Raw genomic sequence first — 21,333 nt, forward strand, 5'->3', positions numbered from 1 at the left:
AAATTCCATTTTTGTGCCCGAGGTATTTTCCTGTTGCTTCATTCTGCCACAATGCCAGGCTCTGTCTCTGAATTGGAGCCGTGTTTGCAAGAGGGTGGGAAATGAAGAGGTTAATCGAGAGTCCAGAGGCTCCAAGAAAGAGTCCCACATGGTTTTTCTTTCTCATGAGATGATGAGACATTTATTACTTGGAATCCTCTGCAGATCTGAAAAACTGTGGTTGGATCACCTGACTCTAAGCTGAGTGATGTGAAAGTGTTGCTCACATTTTGCTTCCAATCCCCGTCCTGTGACACACTTGGTTGTGAATGTGTGGATATAGGCTGGGCAGCACGAGGTTGATGTTAATTGCAGTGGTCCACTGGCATTGAATAGCCATTAGAAATTCACGTTTCCAGCCTCAAGCCTGAGGTAAGTGTGTGGTGCCAAAGGATGATATTACATCAGGAAGCAGGTCAGCAGCTGTCTTTGGCTTTGGAGAAGCTGGGCTCTGAGGTGGAAAGGACGGGCAACTGTCAATTGTGTTTTCTGTTGAATTCCATTCTTGGTATCATTGGCCAAGTGCTGGCTTTAGGAATCCAATTAAATAATGCTTATTACTCCCTAGTACACGTACCCTGCCTCACCCTGACACAAACCTTTCTGATCTTTAAACAACACAACTGCAAATCCTGATGAACATACCCACCATCCATTGGGAGGAGAACAGTAAATACTGTATATTCTGCTCCGTCCTTCAGTCACGTTATACTGTTGGCATTTGAAACTAAGGAAAGTTTTGACCAGGAGAGATTGAGCAAGGCTACTTTTCCTCTCTCAATCTGTCTGTGGGAACATCACAACAAAAGTGGGCCATTCAGCCCATCAAACCTGCTCTACCATTCAATACAATCATGGCTGATCACCCACTTCAATAGCTTTTCCCCACACTATCCCCATATTGCTATGTGTCGTTGGTATTTAGACATTGGTCAATCTCAACATTAAAAATACTCCATGGCTGAGCTTGCACAGCTCTCTGGGGAAGATAATTCCAAATGATTAACCTCTGTCTGGTCAAGCGATTCTTGGTCCTGCATGGCTTCTCTCTTGGTTTGAGATTGTCTCCCCTTATTCTAGATGCACCAAGCAGTGGGGACAACTTACCTCCCTGTCTATCCCTTTCAGTATAGTGTGGGTTTCAATAATATCGCCTCTCGTTCTTTGAACCTCAAGACAGTGCAGGCCCCAGTCTGATCAAGCCCTCCTTTATAGGACAGTTCTGCCTCTTGTAAACAGGTGAAGCTGAAAGTTGACAGGACCAAAAACTCTGCACACTCAGTGCGGCCTAAGCAAATTTCCATACAACTGAAGCAAGGCTTCACCCAAGTCCTTCGGTGATAAAGACATGTTCAGCTTTAATAGCTTCTAGTATATCAACTCAATCTAACCTCTGATCATTTCAGAAATACTCTCCACCTCTCTACCTCTCTTCTTACCAAAGTGGATGGTTACCTCGCTTTGTTCACATTCCATTCCATATTCTTGCCCACCCAGTAACTTTGTCCAAATGCTCTTGAAACTGCTTTGCATTTTCCTCACAGCACATATGTGGTCCTCCCATAAATAACTGTGACCCAAGTAGTGATCCTTGCTTTAACTCACTCGTCACAGTCTGCTGGCAATGACCCACTTGTTCTGACCTTATTCTCTGTCTGTTAGTCAATCCTGATCCAATCCACCATCTTCCAGCCCAACAAAAACAGAAATTGCTGGAAAAGCCCAGAGGAAGGGTCACCGGGCCCAAAACGTTAACTCTGATTTCTCTCCACACATGCTGCATGACCTGCTGAGCTTTTCCAACAATTTGTGTTTTTGTTTCTGATTTACAGCACCTGTGGTTCTTCCTGTTTTTATCGTCAAGCCAAAGTGCTGTAACTTTGCGAACCAACTTCCAGTTTCTTCATCTTGCCCTCTTTAAAAAAAATTAACTTTCGTTTTGTGCTGTATCAAATATTAAACAGTAATTCCTTTGAAGGAATTTGAGCAAGTTTGAGTGTTGACAGTGAGGGAGGCTGACCCCAAATCAGTGCAGATACATCACTAACCCATGGCTGCTTCAGGGATTTGTCATTGTAACTGTGTGTGTGTGTTAATTCCGCACTCTTGCTCTGTCAGAATCACTATCACTTCAGCTGTCCTATGGCAGAGCACTGCTGATCGCTACAAACATTTACAGCGAAATGTGAACATTACTTCGGGTCCTCAGCATTAATAAGAAAACAAAGTTTTGGGTGTGAATTGGGTTAACTTTCTGTTTCAGGTTTGAATTTCTTTTTGATTTGTTGGCCTGCTCTAAAGTTCCTTAATTATGAGTTTGGACAGTTTATTGCCTTTCCTTGCTTATGTTTACAGTTCAAAACTATCTACAGTTAACAATTGGCAGTTGCATTAGAGGTTGTTGGGTTGCTGACTTGGAAAATGAGGGAGAAAAGAGACACTCTGTGTGGTAGAATTATTCTCTTTGACTTCAGAATGTTGTTAATTAATGGATTGTTGTGTAACCAGAGATAGATGGAGCAAGCACAAAGTTTTCCCTCACTCACATCCTGCTGATTTCTCTGAGCATTTGGATTTCTTAGTTACAATTTTCTCAGACGGAGGGTCAACAGACTTTTACTAATTTCACAGTCATACTTGAATTTCCAAAAGCAAGGGCTGAATATTTAGGCAATTCTTTTCCCTGATGAGAAGCTAACTATTGTCCTTGATAGGAGAGAGGTGGTTGGTCAATGTCATTGGGCAAGGGTGAGCCTGTCACTTTGAACCAAATTAATAACCAGGTCCCTCAGCATTGATGATACAGTGTGTAATTCCGTCAGTACGTATCTCTGGTGATTTAATCCATTGGTCAAAGGTTAAAGAGAGGGTGATGTGATCAGTAAAGAGACTATATTTCCTTCTGCTCTGTCTGCCTGGACACTGAGGATTGGAATGGGTTTAAAGAAAAAACTGGAAAGGAGCTACATATAAGTGTGGTTCTCGGGGTGAACACTCTTTCAGCTCAGATGTTTGCTTGCATCCAGTCAAGTCCTCTACTAAAATCTGAAAGAACTGTGGATGCTTAAATCAGAAACAAAAACAGAAGTTGCTGAAAAAGCTCAGCAGGTCTGGCAGCATCTGGAGCTCTGAGGAAAGGTCACTTGACCTGAAATATTAACTCAGGTTTCTCTCCACAGATGCTGCCAGACCTGATGGAGTTTCTCCAGCAGTTTCTGTTTTGGCTTTCGAATGTGTAGCTGAGCTTTAAGGACCTTGTGCACTGTGAAAGCACAATGGCCAGCCTAGGCTGGCTGTGTCCAAGTGAGCACAGAAGAACACAAACTAAAAACCAGGAATTCCATCCTGTATCGATGCACGAGGTGAGTGTGTCCCTGTGAGCAAAGCCACCAGCCAGGACCATACAAGTTGTAGGTGTTCCTGAGCTCCAAGCTGAGGTGTGGAAGTGGAGTCTATGTTGGTTGAAGAGCCGGCGTGATGGTGAGGTGAGGCTGATAGTTTCTCGATGCCAATGTACATAGGTGAAGGGTCAAAGAGGATAGTGGTCATGGAGCATGCTGGGAGCTTGGAGTGAAGCAGCAATTGGATGATGTTTATGGCAACCAGTGGTCCCTGCTCTGATTGCTATGTCCCACTTCAGCTTCCTGGGTAAGGGCGGAGAATTGGACGTGCTATAGAAAGAAGGGGTTTTAATGAGGTACAAGTGCTTGGAAACAAGATCACTGCCACTCAGTGACAAAATCCTGAAATTGTTCTATCAACTCTCCAAGTTTTTCCTTGACCTTTGTAGTTCTGATTTTTTTTCCATTCTTTCTGTACTCTCCCACAGGTCACATCACAGCATGGAGGAAACAAAATTCCCCTGGTATCTGTTATTGTCTGATCTTGGGTGGCTCAGTGAGGGGGTGGGGGGCAAGGTCAAAGGTTTCTTGGGTCTTATGTCCTTGCAAGCACTCCAGAAATGTCAGGTACTGGCCGGTTGAACAGAAACATACCTATTTAACCCTTGCATCAGCTCACTCTAACATTGCTACACTTGGCATTGAAAGAGTCTGTCTCTCTCTCTGTCTCTCTCTATCGCTATCTCTCTCTCTCTCTCTCTGTCTGTGTGTGTGTCTGTCTCTCTCTGTCTGTCTGTGTGTGTCTCTCTGTGTCTGTCTGTGTCTCTCTATCTCTCTCTCTCTCTCTCTCTGGATCATAACATTGGGTGTCAAAATTTGGTTTGTTTATTGATGAAGGGATTTGTACAGTATGATTACCAGACAACTTCTTGTCCACTTGACCTTTTTGTGGTGATTAGCCACTCCGATCCCACAGGATAATTCTCTAAGATGTGATGGGTTACACCAGCAGTGAAGAGGATGATATTTGCTGGATGCTTTGCTATCAGGCAAGCTCAGATTTAAACGAAAAGAAACAAGCAGTTGAATTGAGTTTGAGAGAGGAGATCATGTCAGAGTGAAGTGAGACCCAGTGATAGGATACATTTCAAAGAATAATAATATTCGAAGAATGAACTCAACAGAACCAGCAGGAGAGGAGAGTGATGTCATTGCTGGCAGATGTTGGTGGTGGTGAGTACCAGGTGTTGGCACTCGCTGTGGGAGGGTGTTGCGAACTTGCACATGGCCTGGTGGTGAAATTTTGCAGATGATTCCAAAAATAGTACCATTCATTAAACAGAAGATTAAAGGAAACAGAAACGGATTTGTCATGAGCTTGAGCAATAGGTTCAAAACTGGCAAATGGAATTCAGTGTCATTGCCTGTGATGTTTTAAGCCAAAATGATTTACAGAGTATTAAATGACTTTGGATGTACTTGGTTAAGCATTAGATCCTTGGGATAGAGTCATAGAGATGTACAGCACGGAAACAGACCCTTCATTCCAACCCGTCCATGCCGACCAGATATCCCAACCCAATCTAGTCCCACCTGCCAGCACCCGGCCCATATCCCTCCAAACCCTTCCTATTCATATACCCATCCAAATGCCTCTTAAATGTTGCAATTGTACCAGCCTCCACCACTTCCTCTGGCAGCTCATTCCATACACATACCACCCTCTGCGTGAAAAAGTTGCCCCTTGGGTCTCTTTTATAACTTTTATCCCCTCTCACCCTAAACCTGTGCCCTCTAGTTCTGGACTCCTCGAACCCAGGGAAAAGACTTTGTCTATTTACCCTATCCATGCCCCTCATAATTTTATAAAACTCTATGAGGTCACCCCTCAGCCTCCAATGCTCCAGGGAAAACAGCCCCAGCCTGTCCAGCCTCTCCCTGTAGCTCAGGTCCTCCAAATCTGGCAACATCCTTGTAAATCTTTTCTGAACCCTTTCATGTTTCACAACATCTTTCCAATAGGAAGGAGACCAGAACTGCACACAATATTCCAGCAGTGGCCTAACCAATGTCCTGTACAACCGCAACATGACCTCCCAACTCCTGTGCACAATACTCTGACCAATAAAGGAAAGCATACCAAACACCTTCTTCACTATCCTATCTACCTGCGACTCCACTTTCAAGAAGGCTATGAACCTGCACTCCAAGGTCTCTTTGTTCAGCAACACTCCCTAGGACCTTATCATGAAGTGTATAAGTCCTGCTAAGATTTGCTTTCCCAAAATGCAGCACCTCACATTTATCTAAATTAAACTCCATCTGCCACTTCTCAGCCCATTGGCCCATCTGATCCAGATCCCACTGTACTCTGAGGTAACCCTCTTCGCTGTCCACTACACCTCTAGTTTTGGTGTCATCTGTAAACTTACTAACTATATCTCTTATGTTCGCATCAATTTATGTAAATAACAAAAAGTAGAGGGCCCAGCACCGATCCTTGTGGCATCCACTGGTCACAGGCCTCCGATCTGAAAAACAACCCTCCATCACCACCCTCTGTCTTCTATCTTTAAGCCAGTTCTGTATCTAAATGGCTAGTTCTCGCTGTATTCCATGAGATCTATGAGGAGAAAGTGAGGTCTGCAGATGCTGGAGATTAGAGCTGAAAATGTGTTGCTGGAAACGCGCAGCAGGTCAGGCAGCATCCAGGGAACAGGAGAATCGACGTTTCGGGCATAAGTCCTTCTTCAGGAAGGGCTCCATGAGATCTAACCTTGCTAATCGGTCTCCCATGGGGAACCTTGTTGAATGCCTTACTGAAGTCCATATAGATCACATCTACTGCTCTGCCCTCATCAAAAACCTCAATCAAGTTTGTGAGACATGATTTCCCACGCACAAAGCCATGTTGACTATCCCTAATCAGCCTTTCCAAATACACGTACATCCTGTCCCTCAGGATTCCCTCCAACAACTTGCCCACCACCGAGGTCAGGCTCACTGGCTATAGTTCCCTGGCTTGTCCTTACCACCCTTCTTAATAGTGGCACCACGTTAGCCAACCTCCAGTCTTCCGGCACCTCACCTGTGACTATCGATGATACAAATATCTCAGCAAGGGGCCCAGCAATGACTTCTCTAGCTTCCCACAGAGGTCGAAGGTACACCTGATCAGGTCCTGGGGATTTATTCACCTTTAACCGTTTCAAGACATCCACCACTTCCTCCTCTGTAATATGGAAATTTTCAAGATGTCACCATCTATTTCCCTACATTCTATATCTTCATTTCCTTTTCCACAGTAAATACTGATGCTAAATACTCATTTAGTATCTCCCCCATTTTCTGTGGCTCCACACAAAGGCCGCCTTGCTTGATCTTTGAAGGGCCCTATTCTCTCCCTCGTTACCCTTTTGTCCTTAATGTATTTGTAAAAACCCTTCAGATTCTCCTTAATTCTGTTTGCCAAAGCTATCTCATGTCCCCTTTTTGCCCTCCTGATTTCCCTCTTAAGTATACCCCTACGTCCTTTATACTCTTCTAAGGATTCACTCGATCTATCCTGTCTATACCTGACATATGCTGCTTTCTTTTTCTTAACCAAACCCTCAATTTCTTTAGTCATCCAGCATTCCCTATACATACCAGTCTTCCCTTTCACCCTGACAGGAATATACTTTCTCTGGATTCTTGTTATCTCATTTCTGAAGGCTTCCCATTTTCCAGCCGTCCCTTTACCTGAGAACATCTGCCCCCAATCTGTTTTTGTAAGTTCTTGCCCAGTACCGTCAAAATTGGCCTTCCTCCAATTTAGAACTTCAACTTTTAGATCTGATCTATCCTTTTCCATCACTATTTTAAATCTAATAGAATTATGGTCATTGGCCCCAAAGTGCTCCCCCACTGACACCTCAGTCACCTGCCCTGCCTTATTTCCCAAGAGTAGGTCAAGTTTTGTACCTTCTCTAGTAGGTACATCCACATACTGAATCAGAAAATTGTCTTGTACATATTGGTTTTGATGAGGATATTTCCAAAAGGGAAAAAACAGTGATTAGGTTTTTGTCATGAGTTTAAACTGTAAAATTCAAGATGTAACATTTAATCAACATGAAGGTGAACAGCTCCGTTAGATTATAGTGTACGGCTGTCAGAAGCACTCTGAAGGTTTGGCTGTCATCGAGGATACATTCTGATAGAAGGAAATACAAATACCAAAGACTTGGCAAAAAATATATTTTTGTTGGACTCTGCAATGATGGGGTGATTATTGCAAAAACAATTGCAAACCATTGGGACAGGGGATATTGAAGCAGATGGTGTCCAGTAACAGAGGAAGTTGTTGAATTCTGTTGCAGGTTGAGTCATTCAGAATAAACCTGTATTGGCCTGTTTCTGTGGAGTGAGTGCTTTTGTATTTTTCAGTAATCTGAACATCTATGTCAAAGTAACTGGTCAGATTTCTAGGCTAAGATGCAATGTCTCTAACTGTCTTCTGTCCAATTACATATACAGCACAGAAACACAGCCAAGAAATCGAAGCTGGTGTTCATGCTGCTTTATTCAACCCTGTCACCACCTCCTTCAATTCCTTGACCCTCACATGCTCGCCCAGCTTTCACTGACACATGTCGTACTCCATTCAGTCCGTTTCATATTCTGACCACTCTTTGGGAAAAGTTTCTTGAGTTCCTAATTGAATTTATTGGTTCTTGGATTTTGGTTTCCCAGTTCTGGACTAATTGGAAACATCATCTGCACATCAGCCCTACTCACTTCCACCATAGTTTGAAATATCTTTATGACTTCGCCCCTTGGCAGAGTGAGGTGGCATGGTGACTCAGTGGTTAGGACCACTGCCTCTCAGCGCGGGGGATGCAGGTTCAATCCCAGCCTCAGGTGACTATCTGTTTGAAGTTTTCACATTCTCCCCATGTCTGCATGAATGTGTTCTGGTTTCCTCCCACAGTCCAGAGATGTGCAGGTGACAATGGATTGGCCATGGGAAATGCAGGGGATAGGGTAGAGGGCTGGCTCTGGTTGGGATGCTGTTCAGAGAGTCTGTGTGGATTTGATGGGCCGAGATGCCTCCTTTCCACACTGCAGGGATTCTATGACTCTTTGGAAAAGATGTGAAGTTAATTAGGCCCCTGGCCCCCAGTGGAACTTTTGGACCCAGACTTGAAATCTTCGGAAATGGAAGAGTGATCCTAAGGCAGAAGGAGAAAAACTGATTTTCTCCACAAGACATTGCAATTGTTTGGCTTGATGATGATTTCCAAGTTGTCTTTCCAGATGAAGTTGATGAAATGTATCACTGCTCTGGATTGATATTTACCCTTTTGGGTTACCTGACCTTCCTCTAAAGGGAGGTCTATCTCTGTACCACACATTCAGCCAGTGACAGTGTCTAGTTTTAGGGTATTGTACAGTTTGCTATCATCTCCAGTGACATTTGGATCACTTTTTAGCTTCCCATCTAAAGTAGCAAATTAATACTCGAGAGTTTTCCATTGAGCTGTGTAATGTACATGAAACATTGATTTCCTGTTCGTGGAGTAGATTGTTGAGTATAGGAGTTGAGATGCCATGTTGAGGTAGTATAGGACATTGGTGAGGCCTCATCTGGAGCACTGTATCTAGTTCTGATCACCCTGTTATAGGAAGGATATTATTAAACTAGAGAAGGTTCAGAAAAGATTGACCAGGAATGGAGGATGAGAGTTATAAGGAGAGGCTGGATAGCCTGGGATGTTTTTCACTGGAGCATAGGTGGTTGAGAGGTGACTTTATAGAGTAGCAGCTGGAGACCAGAGTCAAGATTCCTCTGGGTGCTCCTGTTTGCTCCCACAGTCCAAAGATGTGCAGGTTATGTGAATTGGCCATCGTGTTAGGTGCAGCGGTAAATGTAGGGGAATGGGTCTGAGTGGGTTGCTCTTCGGAGGGTCGGTGTGGACTTGGTGGGCTGAAGGGCCTGGTTCCGCACTGTAGGGAATCTAATCTAATCTAAAGTGTGTGGTGCTGGAAAAGCAGAACCGGTCAGGCAGTATCCGAGGAGCAGGAGAGTCTGTTTTGAGCATAAGCCTGATGGAGGGTTGGTGCCTGAAATGGCCACCCTCTTGCTCCTCAGATTCCGCCAGACCTGCTGTACTTTTCCAGCACCACACTCTCAACAGGTGACTGTATAGAGGTTTATGAAATCGAGTGGCATAGATAAGGTGAATGACAGGTGTCTTTTCCCTACGGCGGGGGATTTCAAAACTCGGGGGCATACTTTTAAGGTGAGAGGAAAAAGATTTTAAAAAGACATAAAGGGCAATTTTTTTTACATTGAGAGTGGTTTGTGTGTGAAATGAATTTCCAGAGTAGGTGGTGGATGCCAGCACAGTTACAGCATCAAAAAGACATTTGGATAAGTTCATGAGTAGGAAATGTTTGGAGGGATATAGTCCAAGCACAGGCAGTGGGACTAGTTTAGTTTGGGATTATGGTTGACATGGACTGGTTAAATCGAAGGGTCTGTTTCTGTGCTGTATAACTCTGACTGTGTGAAGACCATTTCTTAATCAGACATACTAATTGGTGGTGCATTTCCTAAAGATGATAAAAGATTCATGGAAATGTGACAAATTAACTGGGAAGACACTGTTGATAATCGTGCCCCATTGTTCTACAAGCCATCATCAGGATTTTATGTACTTTTGCATTTAACAAGACCACCAAAATGATGGGTTTTTCTTATTGCCTCTAACTCGAGCAAAAACAATTCACATCATTAATATGATAGAATTCTGTTTATTGGGACATGAGAATAGGAGCAGAGAAAGGAAGTATTTCTAATCTGATACTATACAAGTTAAACTACACCCCTTCATAGACTCCAAAGAGACACATACGCACACTGTATCGTGATTAAGACAGATAAAAAATGAAGGGTTTTAACATAGATACTACAGAGTATATACAGGGTCAACAACATTCTAAAAATCAAACAGCAAGGTGAAAAGTTATTTTCTCAAACTGTTTGATTTGAGCAATGATGACCCGCTGCTCTCTACAGGGCAACAGTTGATCTTTGATGGTAGATCAGGTGGACCTAGGTCTTATTATTTTAAAATTCTTTCTTCTAAGCTTTCTTAACTTTTCTACTTTTTCCAACAAGGGTTGGAGGTAGAGAGGGGGAGAGATGGGTGCTTTCTGACTGCAGGCTCTGGGTGTTTCTCTCCTCTGCTGCCCTGCAACTTGCAGCTTTTTAACATTTAACAGCCCAACCAATCAAGAGGACTGACGTGGGGAAAAATTTTCTTAACTCTAGGCTCTCAATACCGGTGAATGCTCGTGGCTTCAAAAAGCAAATTAAATCAAATTGCCTGGCTCCAAACATTTATGATTTTCAAACTGTAAAATTTTAGTATTTCAGTTACAGTTGTCTACATTCCAGTTTATAGTCACCAAAAAGAAAACAATTTGGTACCTTATAGATGTGTGTAGCCTGGAGAACTGTACAGGAATGGCAATGGCCAGCCTCCTCTAACAGCACTACAGTGGCATTTGCACTCTAAGTCAAATTATGCACTCTAAGAAAGACTGGGGGGGAATTTGAATCTGTTACCAACTCCATGTTCCAGTCCTCTGCTGAACCTGTCAAGGATTGTTACTTGAGCAGAGTAGGAGATGTATCTGCAACGTTCTGGTATAATCAAATTCAGATCACTCCGAGATGATAAAACTGGCTTGTTTCACATAGCGCAATAAAAACCCATCTTTTGCTGCAAAGAAATGTTATGACAAAGTGCTATTTCACTGCAAGAAAGGTAGGAGTGAGGTCAACTTTGGTTATAGAACATAGAACAGTACAGCACAGAACAGGCCCTTCAGCCCACAATGTTGTGCTGACCAATGATCCTCATGTATGCACCCTCAAATTTCTGTGACCATATGCATGTCCAGGAGTCTCTTAAATGTCCCCAATGACCCTGCCTCCACAACTGCTGCTGGCAACGCATTCCATGCTCTCACAACTCTCTGTGTAAAGAACCCGCCTCTGACACTTTCCTCCAACCAGCTTGACTCCTCGTGTTAGTCATTTCTGCCCTGGGAAATAGTCTCTGGCTATCGACTCTATCTATGCCTCTCATTATCTTGTGTACCTCAATCAGGTCCCCTCTTCTCCTCCTTTTCTCCAATGAAAAAAGTCCGAGCTCAGTCAACCTCTCCTCATAAGATAAGCCCTCCAGTCCAGGCAGCATCCAGGTAAACCTCCTCTGAACCCTCTCCAAAGCATCCACATCTTTCCTATAATAGGGCGACCAGAACTGGGTGCAGTTATAAGAAAAATAAGTTATAATTCACTTATTTTGAGTGGAACATAACATCAGTTAACACCAGAATCCATGAGCATGTGGGAAGTTGGTTTGATCTGTGACCATTGTGCCCTGTACTCCGTTAACTGCATTGCTGGTTATTTCCTCTGTGTGTGATCTTCGTTATTATTGGAGCCCTCAGTCTCTGGGTGCAGGTGGATTATGGTTTTACTGTTTATGCACCTTCTATTGCAGAGGCTGCAATGCAGGTACTTGGTGAAGAAGCATGAAGCAACGATATTGTAGTGCTCAGGAAAGGAGTACAATTTATTTCCAGTATTTCAGGGGAGTTTCTGACTGAACGGTTTATAAAAATGCATTAACAGCTCTGTTTTCCTGGTAGTTTATTTCCCTTTTATCTCATGTCCGGATGACATCAACTGCGTTTCCAAGGTGCTGTTTTGTAATTACTGGTAGCCAGCTAGTGCCTTACCTAATATTCATTTCATGTGTCCCTAGACTATTTGACTACTGAAGGAATCACACCCCACTTTCATCTATTGTCCATACCTGCACCTTTTTGTCAGCAGGAACCATAATGCTGAAGGTGAGAGTTTGAACTGACCTCACTCGTTCACTCCCTCCATTCAGTTGGCACAGTTCTGAAGAAGAAATTATTTTTTTTAAATGTTTTTTGTTTAATTGTTTATCTGACGAAATAAGGAATAGAACAGATCTGAAATTCTGCAAATTCCACAGCAGCCCCTTCCAAACCCATGACCATTAGAAGGACAAGGGCAGCAGATACATGGGAACACCACCCCCTACAAGTTCACCTCCAAACTACTCGTCATCCCGACGTGGAAATGTATCATTGTTACTTCGGTGTTGTTAGGTCAAAATGCTGGGAATGTATCTTTGGCAGCACCGTACCCACAGCATATCCACCCCCTAAGAACTGAAGTTGTTCCAGAGGCAGTTCATCACCGGCAGCTCCAGGCCTGTTAGGGATGAGTAATAGAACATTAGCCTCGACAGGGTCACCACATCACTTCAACAAAATCTAAAAGCAACTATTCATCGCTGATTCTTTCCACCCTGAAGATTGAATTGAGATAGGAATAGATCAGCTGGAACATTGTGGCTACTTCCTTAAGGGCAGCTTTGATGATTAATTTATCCCACAATATGTGCCTCCAGGGTAAAAGTATTTTTTTTAAATATGCTTTTGAAGGATAGTATGGCAAAGGCAGTAATTAGAAAAAGTGTTCAAACTTTGTGAAGGATGATCATTTTGTTGCCCGTTCACTATGTAATAAGAGCCCATTCATGTTTTGTTTCCGCCTACAAATAAAAGCAAGCCAGCTCCAGTCAGAGAGGCACACAGCATGAATCAGACCCTCTGGTCCAACTCATCCATGCTGACCAGGCTTCCCAAACTAAACTCAGCCCATTGGCCTGCATTTAGCACATATCCTTCTGAACCTTTCCTATTCATGTCCTGCCCAAATATGAGCTGGGAAACTTAATTACTTGCTGGTAATTAATCACTTGCAAACACTGTGGCATCTGTAACTTGAGGCTGCATACGTTCAGGAGTTCATCTATGGGGAAGATTGTAATGAGTGTTATTGTAGTGAACACTGTGTGTTAATTATTATGTTTAACTCAAGACTGAGACTGAAATGCAGTAAAAAAAAAGGCTAGTCACAGAGACATGCAGTGTGGATACAGACCCTTCAGTCTAACTTGACAATGCCGACCAGTTTCCCAATCCCCTGCCTGCATTTGGCCCATATCCCTCTAAACCTTTCCTGTTCATAGGTCTATCCAAATGTCTTTGTATATTGTGTGATGATTGATGATATTCTTGCATTCTTACTTTAGTCTGCATTGCCTCCATCAATAACTTGCACTCTAAATCATCTCTCTTCTTCCTTCTAGTGTTGCTCTTGAGCCTCTTCCTTGGATTCCTGAGGGTCCATGGCTACAATCCAAACCTTATCCACATCCAGTGATCTCAGCAACCATTGCAACGACCTGTCTTCTTGTTCCCCAGGCAACAGCAAGTGCATCATGGGAAGTGTCAGTAGTCTAATGGCTGACAAACGGGACCTCCTTAGTGATGGCCTGAAGAGTAGCAGAAATGGGAATGCTTACAACATCAGGCAGCCAGATGGGCTGCTTAAAAAGGGGTTAAGCCAGAGAGAGTTACTGAACTACCTGAACAGCACGAAAAAGGGAGCAAAGGCTGAGAAAAGGATCGCATCTGGGAGTTCTTCCATGGAACGCTGTCGCAAGGATGGCCAACATGAGATTTATGGCAAAACATCTTATAAGGATGGGAAGGAGATCGATTTGTCAAAGAATTCACTTCCAGTTGGAGGGAAATTTGAAAAGGTACTTTTAAGCACAGTACTGAGGCTCTGATATTGGAGGGTGAACTCAGAACTGATCCTGGAGAGCACCACAGCAAATTCCCTACCAGTCTGAAAAACACGCAGCCACCATTGCCCTTGGCTTCCTGTCACTGAGCTGGTTTTGTATCCATTGGGTGTGTGTGGAGTTCCTTCTAAAATCCCATACATGGATTGCCAATTGCAGCCTCGAGATTAACCTTCTCTGTTACCACCCTCAGTTAGTCAGACATGCCTCACCCATTCTCAAATCCCCACTGGCTGTCTTGCTTAATCAATGTCTTGTCCCTGATAGTAAAGCCATTAGAAGCAGGAACAGGAGTAAGCCATTCAGCCCCTCAAGTCTGCTCTGCCATTCAATAGGATTATGGCTGATCTGATAATTCTTGCATCCATTTTCCGGGCTTTTCCCAACTGATCCAGAATCTACCTATCTCAGCCATAAAAAATATGCACAGGGACTCAGCCCCCACAGCTCTCTGTAGCAAAGAGTTCCAAAGACTCCCAACTCTGAGAGAGAAGAAATTCCTCCTCAGCTCAGTCTTACCTTGGTGTCCCTTTACTCTGAGACTATAGTCCTATGGTCCTAGACTCTCCCATGAAGGGAAACATCTTTTCAGCGTTGACCCTGTCAAGCCCCTTAACAATCTGATATGTTTCAATGAGATCGCCTCGCAGTCTTCTCAACTCCAGTGAGTAGAGTTCCAGCCTGCTTACCCTTTGCTGGTAAGACAATCCCTCCATACCAGGATCATCCCAGTGAAGCTTCTCTGAGCTGCCTCCAATGAAATGATCTCTCCCCTTAAATAAGGGACAAAACTGCTCTCAGTTCTCTAGGACTGGTCTCCCCAGCATCTCATCCAGTTGCAGTAAGATTTCCCTACTCTTATACTCCAACCCCCTTGAAATAAGAGCCCATATTCCATGACCCTTCCTGAATACCTGCCGCTTCTGTGTTTCGTGCACAAGTCCCTTTTGTATGCAGCTTTCTACAATTTTTTCTCCGTTTAACTAATACTCTGTTCTTTTGTTCTCCATTTCAAAATGAGCAACTTTGCATTTTCCCACCTTGCACTGCATTTGCCAATGTTTTCCCTTCTTAATTAACCTCTCAGTATCTCTGCATAAACTGGATGTTTCCCTTTCGCCAAGCTGCCTTTCCACCTGTTTCCAATACTGGGGGGGGGGGGGTGCCTAACCTCGAGTTGCCTTGTTTCTGCTTTATCCCTTTGTTGAACACTGATGTGACCTTCGCGGTGGTGTTTTCTCAGGTGACCACTCCTGCTTTCATATGGTATTTATCACCTCTACGGCTACGTGGTGCTGAGTAGGGATTTTTGAGATGTTTCACTGCCACCAGTCCTCCTTTACCTTTGCTTTATCGTGGACCTGTCCAGTGATTTGTGGTTAAGGTGACCCCACTGCACAATATCGACAGAAGAGGTGCTGCTCCTGGTTAGCTTGGAGACTTCTTATATGATAGAACCAGGTACAACTATATTAGGTCAACTACAATTATCAGGGCCTTAGGTAACTGATAAGGAATCCTCCAGAACTCTTAAAAACCTCAGCTCCCTGCAAAAGCGAGAGTAGAGCTCCTCATCTTCACCCACAGAGTGTGACATCAGTAGAAAGGCTGGAGTCATTTTAATATGAACATTTAACCCTTATACAGCAAACGTATAATCAAGAAGTCCACATATTTGATGTGACAGCACACACTAAGTAATAGAAATGTAATGCAACAGGTGTACCCATCACTGTTAGATTTTATTTTCAGCTTAAACCATTTAAATAATAATGCAACTTTGCCTGAAATAAAGCTTACAGGCCAGAGAGCCCCTCTCACTCGCACCCTCAATTGACTGCTCGGATATCATGGCAGGTCGCAATATTTGAGGAGAAATTGATTCGAACTTGAATTAGCTGTGGATTTTCCATGTAACCGTTCGAGTGAACATTGAGATAAATACGTTTTAAATACTGTAGTAACTGGACAGAATCATACAGAAAACCCCATGGTATTTGAGGTGTATAATTTTGAGACTTTCTCGAGAGTGCTGGTTAAAACCGAGTTTGCTGTACAACATGAGCAAGTGTCCGGAGCTCCAGCACCACCACTCTATCAATGAGGATTAAAGAATTGTAACCAGTGTCTCTGTCTCTATCTCTGCTGTTTCTGCTTCTTTCAGCAGACAGAGCTGCATTCCACCCAGTCCAGGAAACTTAGCAATTTCCAGTTTTCTTTTAGGTGCATCCTCTTGACACACTTGTTACCTTGTCAATAATTCCTGGCTCTTTTGACACAATCGTTCACACCATTTGTATGCATTCCGAAGATAGATGCGAGATATTCAATGAATCCTCCCTGTCATGTCTTCTGCTGCTCCATATCAACATATTATGGTGAAATACCTTTAACTTGGGAGGGGATTGGGGGAGCATGCAATGCAAAATATATCTGCTTTGATCCCTAAAGAATAGCCAAAAATTCTGGTGACTGTTGGATGATTGAATACAGCAAGACAGGCTTTGCAATTTGATGCAATTCATTATTTTGCAAGCACACTTGTGCACATTGACACCTGAAGGAGTGAGAAAGTCACATTTTCAGACTGTAAAATGTTAAGAGCATTACAGACAGAAAGGAGGTAATTTAAGATTCCCAGATGTTGGTGTTTAGTAAGAACTTGAAAGTTTAATTACATCAAGGGAAAAACCAGTGAAAGTTAAAAGTGACTATTCCAGACAGTCTCAGTTGGGATTCAGCTATGATGGAGGATCTCATTTGCATGGAGACACAAGTAATTATGGTAATAAAAATGCAAATAACAGCTCAACTCTATTTCAGAAAGACGGACCTTTGACAGGTGACAAACATGTTGCTGAGACAACAACATCTATCATCTCCTGTCCTGAATATTGCTGCCATTATTTTAAGACGAGCAGGAAGAGTGTGCTGCTGAGCTTTTGTTGTGATAGAGCTGATTGTATGTGAGAGAGTCTTGTCCCAGAACAGTTAGTCCATGAACTGAGTGTATAGTCTGAGAGGTCACTGCCTGGGTATGTCCATGAAATCCACGCTACTGTTATGAAAAGTTCAGGAGTTGGGAGGTCATGTTGTGGCTGTACAGGGCATTGGTTAGGCCACTATTGGAATGTTGCGTTCAATTCTGGCCTCCCTGCTACAGGAAAGATGTTGTGAAACATGAAAGGGTTCAGAAAAGATTTACAAGGATGTTGCCAGGGTTGGAGGATTTAAACTGTAGGGAGAGGTTGAATAGGCTGGGGCTGTTTTCCCTGGAGCGTCGGAGGCTGAGGGATGACCTGATAGAGTTTTATAAAATCAGGAGGTCAGAAGTCACATGACATCTGGTTATAATCCAACAGGTCTATTTGAAATCACAAGCTTTCAGAGTAGCACTCATGATTTCAAATAAACCTGTTAGATTATAACCTGGTGTCATGTGACTTCTGACTTTGTCCACTCCAGTCCAGCACCAGCACCTCCACAACATTACAAGGGGTACGGCATTGATAGGATAAATAGACCCAGTCCTTTCTCTGGGCTGGGGGAGTCCAAAACTAGAAGGCAGGTTTAGGGTGAGAGGGGAAAGATTTAAAAGAGACCTAAGGGGCTATGTTTTCGCACAGAGGGTGGTACGTGAATGGAATAAGCTGCCAGAGGAAGTGGTGGACACTGGTACAATTGCAACATTTAAAAGGCATCTGGATGGGTATATGGATAGGAAGGGTTTGGAGGGATATGGGCCAGGTGCTGGCATAAGGGACTAGATTAATTTAGGATACCTGGTTGGCATGGACAGGTTGGCTCTGTCTCTGTTCTGTACATCTCGATGACTGTGACTCTAATAGCAATACAGTGAAGTGTGCCAGTTCAATGTAATCCCATTGATATTGACTCCTGTCTCACCCACCTTGTCTTTTCCTCTCAGTCTCGGTTCCGATCCTCTGCCTTCAGGCCTGTGGTGCCAAAGAACTTCAGTTCGATGCAGAATCTGTATCCGCAGCAGAGCAGGGAGCTATCTGACAGCACTGCCAGCCTCAATATCAGCCTCAGCAAGGCTGGCCACTCATCCCGGAGGAACGGAGAGGAAAAGCAGGAATACTTCAGGAGTTCCAGCCAAGAGGAAAACATGTCTGACTCCGGACGGAACTCCATGACGAGTCTCCCTCCATGTGGAATGGGTCTGAAGCATCATTTTGGGCAGATCAGTGCTTCCATGGGTCAGATCAACCACATTGGGTCAAGCTACACTGATGGAGCTCCCAAGGAGGGGGTGAGCTCAGACAGTGGCCGTTTTTCCTGTAAGAGCATGGCTGTGCTGAGCCGGCTAAACCCCCAGGGCCACATGTCACCATCCTGTGAGCTTTCCAGGTCCGTGGAGGATGTGGTCCGGGAGCTGGAGGAACGGCTCCATGAGAAGGAGGTGGAGCTGAAACACGTGAGGAGAAATTTGGATGAGAGCGAGGACGCCATTGCCCAGGTGTTCGAGGATAAGCAGAGGCTGTGGGAGAGGGAGATGGATGAGCTGAAACGTGTCTATAGCAGCAAGTTGCGCCAAGTCAGTCAGCAGGCACAGTGTACCCAGCGGAGCCTGCAGCTCCAGCTCTTTAAGGTACAGCAGGAGAAGAGGAAGCTGCAGGAGGACTTTGACAAGTTACTGCAGGAATGTGAGCAGCTCAAAGGCCGGTGTCCTTCCTACAGACAGGAGCAGGATGACCTAACCCCAAAACTTGAGGAGAGCAAATGGGAGGTAGGGCTGTTTATGACTGGCATTTTATTATTTACCATTTGTTTCCTGTTTTAAAAAGTGACCAATGGGGAAGCAGAAATCAGTAGCCACCTCTTCCTCTTCACTGGTATTAGTTTCTGCATGAAGTGGTACATGCCGTTTTTAATAAAAGCTTAGTTTATCTTCCCATTAGGATCATAGACTTCCTGCAGTGCACATCGAGACCATTTTGCCCATCAAGTCTTCATAGACCCTTCGAAAAGCATCCCACCTAATCCCTATGGCCAATCCATCTAACCTGCACTTTGAACAGTGGGAGGAAACCCACGCAGACACGAGGAGAATGTGCAAACTCCACACAGACAGTCACGCGAGGCGGGAATCGAACCTGGGCCCCTGGCACTGTGAGGCAGCAGTGCTAACCACTGAGCCACCATGCCCTCCATCCATCCAATAAACAGATTGTGATGGCTAAGTAAGTCCATGGTGCAAAGAGGTTCACTTTTTTAAATTGAAAAATCTGTCCATGAAGATATGATGAAAGAGCCCAGTACTGTATGTGATTGCTATATGTGATAGGATGGCTCAGTGGTTAGCACTGCTGCCTCACAGCACCAGAGTCGCAGGTTCAATTCCAGCCTTGGGTGACTGTCTATGTGGAGTTTGCACATTCTCCCCGTGTCTGCATGGGTTACCTCCAGGTGCTCTGGTTTCCTCCTACAGTCCAAAAATGTGCAGGTTAGGGTGAATTGGCCATGCTAAATTGTCCATAGTGTTAGGTGAGTTAGTCAGGGGTAAATATAGGGTAGGGGGACTGGGTCTGGGTGGGTTACTCTTTGAAGGGTTGGTATGGACTTGTTGGGCCAAATGGCCTGTTTCCACACTGTAAGGATTCTAATTTAAGAACAAAGAAAATTTACAGCCCAGGAACAGGCCCTTCGGCCCTCCGAGCCTGAGCTGATCCAAATGTACTGTCCAAACCTGTCGCTCAATTCCTAAGCATCTGTATCCCTCTGCTCCCCACCTCCTCATACATCTGTCCAGATGCACCTTAAATGAATCTACTGTGCCTGCCTCTACCAACTCTGCTGGCAACAGGTTCCAGACGTCCACCACCCTCTGTGTGAAGTACTTGCCATGTGTATCCCCCTTAAACTTTTCACTTCTCTCCTTGAAAGCGTGACCTCTCATTATTGAATCCTTCACCCTGGGAAAAAGCTTATCTATCCACTGTGAAGCTGTCTATGCCCTTCACGATTTTGTAAACCTCAATCAGGTCCCGTCAATCTCCTTTTTTCTAATAAAAACAATCCTAACCTACTCAACCTCTCTTCATAGCTAGCACCTTCCATACCAGGCAACATCCTCATAAACCTTCCCTGCACCCTCTCCAAAGCATCCTTTTGGGAATGTGGCGACCAGAACTGTACGCAGTATTCCAAATGTGGCCGAATCAATGTCTTGTACAATTTTAACATGACTTGCCAGCTCTTATACTCAATACCCCAGCTGATGAAGGCAAGCATACCGTATGCCTTCTTGACCACTCTATCCACCTGTGCAGCAACCTTCAGGGTACAATGGACCTGCACTCCCAGATCTCTCTGCTCGTCAACTTTTCCCAAGGCTCTTCCATTTACAGTACAGTGGGAGAATTAGACCTTCCCCAAAATGCATCACCTCACATTTGCCTGGATTGAACTCCATCTGCCACTTCTCCACCCAACTTTCCAGTCTATCTATATCCTCCTATACTCTCTGACAGTCCCTTATGCTTTCTGCTACTCCACCAATCTTTGTGTCATCTGCAAACTTACTGATCAGACCAACAGTGCCCTCTTCCAGATCATTTATGTATATCACAAACAACAGTGGCCCCAACACTGACCCCTGTGGAACACCACTGGTCACCTTTCTCCATTTCGAGAAACTCCCTTCAACTACTACTCTCTGTCTCCTGTTGCTCAACCAGTTCTTTATCCACCCAGCTAGAACACCCTGCACACCATGTGACTTCACTTTCTCCATTAGTTTACCATGGGGAACCTTATCAAACACCTTACTAAAGTCCATGTATATGACATCCACAGCCCTTCCTTCATCTATCAACTTGGTCACTTCCTCAAAGAACTCTATTAAGTTGGTAAGGCACAATCTCCCCCACACAAACCATGTTGCCTATCACTGATAAGCCCGTTCTTTTCTAAATATAAATATATCCTATCTCTCAGTACCTTCTCCAGCAACTTTCCCATCACTGACATCAGGCTCACTGCCTCCCTCAGCAACCTGGGATAGATCCCATCCGGTCCTGGAGATTTGTCCACGTTTAGCCTACCCAACACATCCTCCCTCTTCATGTCAACGTGATCCAGTGTAAACAAACTTCTATCTCTAATCTCAGCATTTATCACATCCCTCTCCTCAGTGAACACTGATGCAAAGTAATCATTGAGAATCTCACCCATTTTCT

The 21,333-nt window shown here is 44.1% G+C and overlaps 1 protein-coding gene across 4 annotated transcripts in view; it reads left to right on the forward strand.

The window, feature by feature from the left end:
* The window catches only part of n4bp3 (NEDD4 binding protein 3), an 87,931-nt gene that overhangs the window by 57,224 nt on the left and 9,374 nt on the right, over positions 1 to 21,333 (forward strand). For 2 of the 4 annotated variants that reach the window (XM_087995516.1, XM_087995517.1), the window contains exons 2-4: positions 3,219 to 3,401; positions 13,631 to 14,086; positions 18,060 to 18,881. In XM_087995516.1, coding sequence (XP_087851642.1) covers positions 13,670 to 14,086; positions 18,060 to 18,881 — 1,239 coding nt within the window. In that variant the 5' untranslated portion in view covers positions 3,219 to 3,401; positions 13,631 to 13,669. The remainder of the gene's footprint in view (positions 1 to 3,218; positions 3,402 to 13,630; positions 14,087 to 18,059; positions 18,882 to 21,333) is intronic. The other 2 variants (XM_087995515.1, XM_087995514.1) reach the window with 1 other exon arrangement.

Source organism: Chiloscyllium plagiosum, unplaced genomic scaffold (genome assembly GCF_037043375.1).
Source record: "Chiloscyllium plagiosum isolate Xiang-an unplaced genomic scaffold, Cpla_swu_hap1 HiC_scaffold_16, whole genome shotgun sequence".
NCBI classification, from domain to species: domain Eukaryota; kingdom Metazoa; phylum Chordata; class Chondrichthyes; order Orectolobiformes; family Hemiscylliidae; genus Chiloscyllium; species Chiloscyllium plagiosum.